The sequence below is a fragment of the Oryza sativa genome, chromosome 1 (genome assembly GCF_034140825.1).
Source record: "Oryza sativa Japonica Group chromosome 1, ASM3414082v1".
NCBI lineage: Eukaryota > Viridiplantae > Streptophyta > Magnoliopsida > Poales > Poaceae > Oryza > Oryza sativa.
The window spans coordinates 22,011,906-22,020,590 of record NC_089035.1 but is presented as its reverse complement, the minus strand read 5'-3'; the positions used below and the strand labels follow the sequence as shown (position 1 = coordinate 22,020,590).

Below are 8,685 nucleotides of genomic sequence, written 5' to 3'. Positions count from 1 at the left end.
TACAGCAGAAGGGATCTGTATTACAAGATACAGCACATATCCCTAACGGAATATGAAAATATAGATAAAATACAATCGTAACCGACTAAGTCTCCGGGTACTTTCTTGACGTACAAGTTAAGAAACAAACCGAGTTACTATAAAGATATTCTATCTATATTCGGTATCCTATATCCAGTCTAATTATAACTGCCATGTAGATATGGGTATCCATAATCTCCACAGCTAGGCGGTAACCCCACCACCACCCTCATCTCCGTCACTCTCCCATGATGGGTATCACCCCTCCTCTGCTCCGACAACCGGCGGCTCTCCTCCCCAGGCCGGCGACGCGGATCTGGTGGTACGGGACGACCACGGAGCGGCCGGCGAGCTCCAGGCGGCGCGGCGGCGATAGCAGCTCGACGGCGTCGCCCTCCCTATCCCCCACACCTCCGTCGCCTCTGCCCCCTCACCACCGGGTCACTCCCTCACCACCGGATCTCGCCACTGGATCCCGTCGCCGACGGAGGTGAGCCGCCTCGTCCGCCTTCTCCTCGTTCTCCCTGTTATTCATCATCATCTTCCATGTTCCCGTGCAGATCTCGCCGTCGGATCCTGCCACCGACCTTCTTAAGTGGTGGTGGTGGAGGGGGGGAGGGTGGATTGGGGCTCGTCGCCTCGAGGAGGCCGACGGCGATGTGGCTTTACGGCGAGGGTCGACCCACCGCCTGTTCTTCAACTGCTTCCGATGCCCTCCATATATCTCAGGTCAGCAAAGCCATCTAGACCCTGCTTGTTATTTCCCTATTTCTCCAATCTCATGTGGAGTTGTTGCTTCGCTTGCAACGGTGAGCAGTGAGTTGATTCGCCGAGGAAGATGGCGATTCGCCGGATCCCTTCATCCTGCCAATCTTCATTTTTTTTCCAGTGTAGGTACATCTCCTCTGTATATACTAGAATGTAAAAACTGCTTGAAACATTTTTTTTTGGAAAAAATGCCTGAAACATTTAGTGTCTTTACATGTGAAGTAATCTCCTGACTGTTGCTGCCTGCTTCCTCTGTATTTATACGATTGATTGCATTTGTGATGTGGTGCATTGCATACTGTGTGGGTGTTGACGCCTCTGATATATAATGCATATATGCCACTAAGGGAATAAATATGTACATGAATACTCCTCAACCATGATAATATAAGCTAAACAAATGAGCAAATCACAAAGCTTGAGCATCCAGGAGCATTATTATTTCGTCGAATGTAATTACAGAAGGATAATTTTGGATCCTCTAGAGTTAATATGCTTATTTTTAGTTCCAATTCATCATAAGTGCCACTTGTCTGCACAAGATATATGCTTTATTGCATATCTCATATGAAATTTGGGCTACTTTACTCTTGCAGTTCTCAAAATTTTGTTTAAAAGATATCTCTTGCTAGTAGACCTGACAATACAAAGCATATTTTGTACAATTATTTGTATTGATAATACAATTTGATTTCTAATTTGCCAGCAGAATTGAACTCTTTAACAATAACTAGCCTAGCTACTTTTGTTACTTTTGCCTGCACTTAGTGGAACTGAGCCTGGCTATTTCTATTCAGATACAGTGCTTCCTACATGATCAATATCTCAAATCTCAATGAAGATAGGCAGATTGTTATTCCAGGTTGGTTCTCTGGATGTGTGGAAGTTTGCAATTTGCAGATCAATGGCTGTATATGGTTGATATAAATTTGAAGATCACTGGCTCTATATGGTTGATAACTTGATATGAGGGTAATTGGGAAATCTGTGATAAGGTATGAAAGTTCCCTTTTGATGCATTTCTGTAGCACTATTGAAGCACCATGGAGTTTTTGTGGCCATATTTATTTATCTCCATGCAATGAATAATAACTCTTCCTAATTAGCGCTAAATTTTAAGCATGGTTGGCCCTCGAATCATTTTTTCTCCCGCTGAATCTGTAATTCCTATATGGTGACTGAACCATAATCGGTCGAAATATATTTGTAACGTCGTCTCATTTCCACATCATTTATTTATGCCTTGCTGAAAGAGAAGTGAATAGGTAGTATGTAGCCTAGCGGGCGATGGATAACTAGATTGCATTTGATGTTTCTGATGGTATTGCTGGTTTGAGCTCAAGACTGCATTTTTCTTTTTCGAGTTTGAGATGAAATATTTGTAGTCATTTGTATAAATAACTTATGTTTGTGGATCTTAGTTTATGGAGGGAATTTTACTGTATGATTTAAACTTAGGTGATGGCCTGCCTGTTTTTGGTTGGTACCTGTCCTTTTATTTCTTATGGACAGATATATTGAGGTGCTTATTACTTTATTCATACCATTATTCTATAGTTTAATGCCTTCTGTTGTCCTGCTAATTCTGTGTAGAGGATGCCCTAAACATATGCCACAAAAATAACTCCATTAACCTATATTTATTCACATTTAGAAAAAGAAAATTAGGAGGGAGGACTAATATTGTTGAGTAGTTTAGTGACTTAATGTTGTTGACTCCCAGTTTTGACACTAAAATTGTATTTTTGCAGCACATCTCAAGAAGCTATGTATAAGTTGTAGCGAAAAATTCCATTTGCACATCAACAAGAAGGCCTTGCTGTAATTCAATCCTCTATTTGCTATGAGTGGAGGACGAGAAGCAAGGAGTGATTCCATTCAATGTTTGAAAGATTTGTTTTGTTTTCTGTTTTCAGATTTCCTGTTATTAGGTTGAATCTGAGATGAAATATTGTTTGAATTCTGTTGTATTCTGATTGTATCTGTTATTAGTTGAATCTGAGATGGTACATGTAATTAGGTTTGAATCTGAAATGGTATGAGAAATTGGATTGAATTTGGTGGGCTCAAATTTAATGGGCTTGTTTAGTGGGCTTTGATTTGATACTTCGTTGATAAAATGGGCCTAGTGTTCTGAAATGGGCCAATTTTAAAATGGGCCAGTTTAAAAAAAATTAATGGGCCTCCGTTTTAAAATTAATGGGCCGTCAAAAAAATAATGGGCCGTATTAAAAAAATTGCTGACGTCAGTTGCCACGTCACCGCACACATGTCAAAACGGCCACGTCACATGCCATGTTGGCCGCTACGTGGAAACCATCTGTGACGTTTAATTTCGTCACAAAGGTTGGGCCTGGGCTGGACTACACGAGCCCATAAACGTTTTATGACGGTTAAAAAACGTCATAGATTGTGCTGATCCGTGACTATTTCGGAGAAAACGTCGGCAGATTTAATCTATGACGCTCAATAGATGACAATAAGTATAATCGTCACAGACAAATTCCTGTGATGAATTTTTAGTGATCCATGACGAATTTTTTTCGTCATAGATTAAATAGATTCTTATAGTGAGAGTCGTCAAAATCGACTGATCAAAACTGGCTAGCGGAACCGATTTCAAGATTAATTCACTTTCACGGAATCAAACGACTAATTTACAAGCAAATTAGCAAAGAAGATAAATATCGTACTTACGTGACGACGAACGACTAGTTTCCGAGCAAACAAGTAAAGGATAACCTCCTCGCTTTTGTGGAGAAGCATGACCTTTTTCAGCGCAAAACGGTAAAGATTAACCAAATTGTAGGGCGGCTAGAACTCAGTGAAAACAAAATAGAAAAGAACTAAAAAGTAAAATAGATGAATAGTAGATTGAAATTGTTCGGGGTCTTCCTCATCGGCCGGCACTGGTATATATACCAGCAAAAATAAACAATAGTTTGGCAAGTCTAATTATACCTGGTCCCACACAAAATAAAGCAAATCTTAACCGGATAGAAACTAACTAATAAGATCAGCACTGCACGCGCTAATTAATCAGCCGCAGAACAACCGCAAATCGCCATGTTTCACGCACCCTTACGCGACTGACCAGCACATGTAGACGCACAAACCGATCACATCCAAATTCTCCTTAATCAGCAACGTGAAGTCCTTCTGTGCATCTCCTGCTCCTTCTTTTAAATCATCAGCAAACCTTGACTGCACCAATGCATCCTCACGGTCCAAGATTACAAGTACAGAGCTACTCACTCCTCACATGATCAAATGATAAAATCACCCTCTAGCTTACAGACAATCATCGAGTGCATCACAAATTCCCACACTGCAAACTGAGTAGATTTTCTAAGTAAATCATTTGACAGTTGTATCATCTATTCTAAAACAATCTGGCATGCACAAATACACTAACTATAAGCCAAATTGTGGTACAAACAGCTTCATCCCGGGTGGAACCATTTTTTTACGAAACCATTTGGTTGGTGATACTTCCATTGTTCATGCCCTCTTGAGAGGAGTGGGGGAGTGCAGCCGGTGTGGGATCTCAGGTGAAAACCAAAGTGAATGTTTACAAGTGAGCCTTGACCGAACATCCCAGTGAATTTTCTTAGGTGGGTTCCCTTTTTAAGCCCGTTTATAAAAGGAAAAAGTACGAATTACCCCTCCTAAACTATCGCAGTCGGCCGAATTACCCCCTAAACCCAAAAACCAGACATTATTCACCCTAAACTTTTAATACCAGACGAATTACCCCCCTCGATTCAATCCAGAGCTGTTTTGGCCTACGTGGCGTACGCGTGGCAATCCAGTCAGCATTTTCTTTTTTTTAATGGTAGGGCCCACCTGTCATATACTCTCTCATCTCCACTTTCCCCTTTTCCCCACTTCCTCTCTCTCGACGCACACGGCGGCGGTCCGTCGGCGCGCACGGCGGCGTGCTGGGGCGGGTGGTGGGCGGCGGCGCGCGGCCCACTGCGGCGGCACACGACGCAGGTCAAGCGGCAGCGGGTGGTCGTGAGGGGACGCGGGAAGACGGCGCGGGCGCGATCCTAGTGCGGAAGGGCGTCGCTCGGCCGTGCGGCGGTGGAAGGCGAGCGTCGCGTGGCGCGGCCGGGCGTCGGTGCAGTCGGCGGTGGCGATGCGCGGCGGATGGTGCGGTGGCTGGCGACGGACGACCTTGTGTCGGTCGACGCGGCAGATGGCGGGGCTCCTGTGGCGCTAGGCGCGGACGCATGGCGACGGGCACTGACTGCCTCCCCGCTTTTCCCCTTTTTATTTCATATTCTTTTTCTGGTTCTTGTTCCTTTCCTCCCCCGGCTTGACGGTGGTGGTGCCGCCGGATGGCGCTTGGCACGGCCGTGCATCGGCGAGGCGTGGTTGAGCGACGGCGAGACGCAGCCAGGACGGCATGCGGTGCGGCAGCCGGACGGCATGCACAGCGGTCATGTCTATGCAGCGGACCAAAATGACGGCTTGTGCTGCTGCTCATTGGTTCTTTCATTTTTTTCCTCTTTTTCTTCTTTCTTCTACTTCTGGTCGTTTTCTTCGTTCTCTCTGGCTAGCGCTCCACGGTATGGTGGCGCGGCTGCTAGTGCCGTGGTCGTGCAGGCGGGCGGGCACACGGGGAGCCGCCGTGGACGCAGGCTACGACCATCTCGCGGGGGGCACATGGAGGGGCCGCCGTCGACGCATCCTCCGTGTCCAGCACCGCCGCGGCCTCCGCGTCCCTCGCCGCCGCTGGCTCTTCCCACGCCACCGCCGCCGCCGCGGCCTCCATGTCCAGCGCGACGACGACGACGACGCTGTAGCCGCCGCGCTGCGTCCTCGCCGAGAGAGGGAGAGAGAGAGCGAGAAGGGGAAGAGAAGAGAGAGTATATGACAGGTGGGCCCCAGCATGTTTTAAAAAAAGAAAATGCTGACTGGGTTGCCACGCGTACGCCACGTAGGATAAAACCGCTCTTGATTGGGTCGGGGGGGGGTAATTCGTCCGGTATTGAAAGTTCAGGGTGAGTTATGTCTGGTTTCCGGGTTCGGGGGGGGGGGGGAAATTCGGCTGACCAGGATACTTCAGGGGGGTAATTCGTACTTTTTCCTTTATAAAAATAAAAAGGTTATCTGCAAAAGAATTTTATAGTGATCATCCTCCTCCCAATAACTAACTAAAGCAATGGATAGTTCGTACCAATAACAGGAAGGTATGGGTCAAAACAAAATTAATCTATATTGTTTAAGGGTTGGTGTAACGTCCCGCCTCTCCCAGGCCAGGCCCGCTTACATCTGATAGCTTTCATAGGTCATAGACTGACCTCACAGACCAACACAAATCTTTTCTGCACACTTTATCCTCACTCGTGTGCACCTGGGAAGAATTTCCCGGTGAGTCACCCATCCCAAATTGCTCCAGGCCAAGCACGCTTAACCCTTGATTTCTTTTGAGATCAGCTTAACCCTGGATTTCTTTAGCCGATCTCTAAAGAACTCTGAGGTTAAGCGTGCTTGGCCTGGAGCAATTTAGGGATGAGTGACCGACCGGGAAATTCTTCCCGTGTGCGCACGAGTGAGGACAAAGTGTGTAGAAAAGACATGTGTTGGTCTGTGAGGGCAGTCTATGACCTATAAAAGTTGCTAGATGTAAGCGGGCCCGGCCTAGGGGAAGGCGGGACGTTACAGTTGGAGAGAGTCAATCTGTGATGCTTCAAAGGATGAGGGTCCCTTTGAATCATAGGAATGGAAAAACGGAGGAATAGAAAAAACATAGGATTCTGACAGGAATATAAGTGTAAAACAGAGGATTGCAAAACACAGGAAAAACAAAGGAACGATCGTTTGATTGGACCATAGGAAAAACATAGGAATTGGATGAGAGAGATAGACTCAAAGGATTTTTACCAAGAGGTTGGACCTCTTGCTAAGTTTCCTCCAAAACCTATATGCAACAAGCCATTCCATAGGAATTTTGTAGGATTTGGAAAACTTCAATATTTTGAATCAAAGAGCTACATAGAAAAATTTCCTATAGGATTTCAATGCTACGAAACTCCTACATAATTCTTTTGATTCAAAGGGGTCCTGAGTGTGCACAACATGACTAGGATGCTTCAAAGGAACCATTCTCTTTTGACCGTTGCAAAGCATGGATACTTTGCTTCTGTAGCAGAGAAATACCCAGAGGATAATTTGTTGGCTAGGATGCCTGCCACCCTCCCTTGCTAGGCTCATTCCAAGAGGTATGGGCATAAGATTAATTACTATTTTTAAATGTAGCAACTTATATGGGCATATGCTTAAGCTTGCAAAATAATATATTTTCATGGATACATTTTCAGGTTAATCAAAACCAAAATACTGCTCCATCTTCAAGTGCCAGAGCATCTTCTCAGCCTTCAACTGAAGAAGAGTGAAGTAACAAATTTACAATGGCAACTACATCATTCCATACTACTTGCTGCATTAGGATTGTTTTTAGTTAACTTCTTAAGAACCTACTATTTCAGTGTTATCAGAAAGAATGTTTAAACATTTTCATTGGACACAATGTATGGATATTACTTGTTTGCATTAATGCGAAGTACTGGTGCTAAAAGTCTTCTTGGTCTGATCTCATGGTAATCCAATCTGGTGATATTGTTTTATGAATTTTCTAAATAAAGTTGTATTATTAATTGTTAGTGTGTAAGTATCGGTGATATGGGCTCGGGGGTATCATGTACATTTAGAGGGAGGAGGCCGCCCCCGAACCCACGTGGCGTCCCCCGAGGGGGGTGGCGCCCGGGGTGGAGCGGCGGCTGCCCCCTCCTAGCTTGGGGTACCGAGTTTGGAGGGAGGAGGCTGCGCCCAGACCCACGTGGCACTTTCCCGAGGAGGGTCAGGCCCGGGGTGGAGTTGCGGTTGCCCCCTCCTCCCTTGGGGTTCGGTCCCATCCCGACCCCCTTCGCACATCAGCCTACGCGTACGAGTTGGGTGGGCGGGCCAGCAAGGAGATATTGTAATCTCTCCTTCTCAATCAGCATAGCATAGGAGTAGGGTAATACACTTCTAAGCAGGGCGAACCTGTGTAAACCACCCTTGCCTTCTTCATCGAGAGCCCCAACCCCCTATACTTCCATCCTTCCAACTCCTCAACTTTCACCCGCTGCCTCCGGCCGAACTAACAAAGGGGGGCCTCACAGTTCCACGCTCGAGGAGTTCACCCTTCGATATAACCAATAGTGCTAGAGATGGTATTATATATAAATTTGATGTAGTGTAGAGACAGGTGTATAGTAGCCATCACTATAAAAGTAGAAACCGTCTCTAGAAAAGAAATAAGTAATATATTAATCATGAATAGAGACGGCTATAACCACTTCTAGTCAAACCATAAACCACGTCTAGTACATGGTAGAGACGGAAGCAAATCGTAATTAGCACAACAAGCGTCTCTACATATTTTTATCTAAAAATTTAAATTTCAAATTTAACATGCTTATAATTTAAATTAGAGACAATTTTACGTGTGTCGAGAAATTGATTTGAATTTCAAGTTGAATGTGTAGCAACGATTCTAACCGTATCTACCAACCATCTCTAATTGTACAGATGACTTTTTAATCTGTCTCTAATCATTTGAGATGGGAGCTGTGGCAACGCCTACGAGACGGTTGCTAAAACCGTCTTTACCACTATTTGAGACGGGTATAGTCGTCTCTACAGCACATAAAAAGAATCTTTTAGAGGTTGTTTGTGCTGTAATCCGTCAAGTTTTGACTTTTGAGGTTCTTTTATTTTGGAAAAGTTTTTGTTGTTTGGTTTTTATGTTAGATCCTATATATAGCCTGCGGCACCGCGCGAGTTCCGTGCACTTGGGATGCATAGCACGGCCAGATCATTTGGAGGATTAGTTGTTGGTTATTT

The 8,685-nt window shown here is 45.0% G+C and overlaps 1 protein-coding gene and 1 long non-coding RNA gene across 2 annotated transcripts; one reads left to right on the top strand and one right to left on the bottom strand.

Moving 5' to 3' along the window:
* Positions 1-261: 261 nt before the first annotated feature.
* Positions 262-2,860, top strand: LOC9267960 (uncharacterized). Its single transcript, XR_001544343.3, has 5 exons — positions 262-511; positions 582-750; positions 839-911; positions 1,587-1,784; positions 2,541-2,860. It is a non-coding gene; the product is annotated as an uncharacterized lncRNA (long non-coding RNA).
* A 1,839-nt stretch (positions 2,861-4,699) lies between these two features.
* Positions 4,700-5,414, bottom strand: LOC107275613 (uncharacterized). Its single transcript, XM_015774282.3, has one exon. It carries the CDS (start codon positions 5,291-5,293, stop codon positions 4,787-4,789), a length of 507 nt encoding a protein of 168 aa, XP_015629768.2. The 5' UTR covers positions 5,294-5,414; the 3' UTR covers positions 4,700-4,786.
* Positions 5,415-8,685: the final 3,271 nt, after the last annotated feature.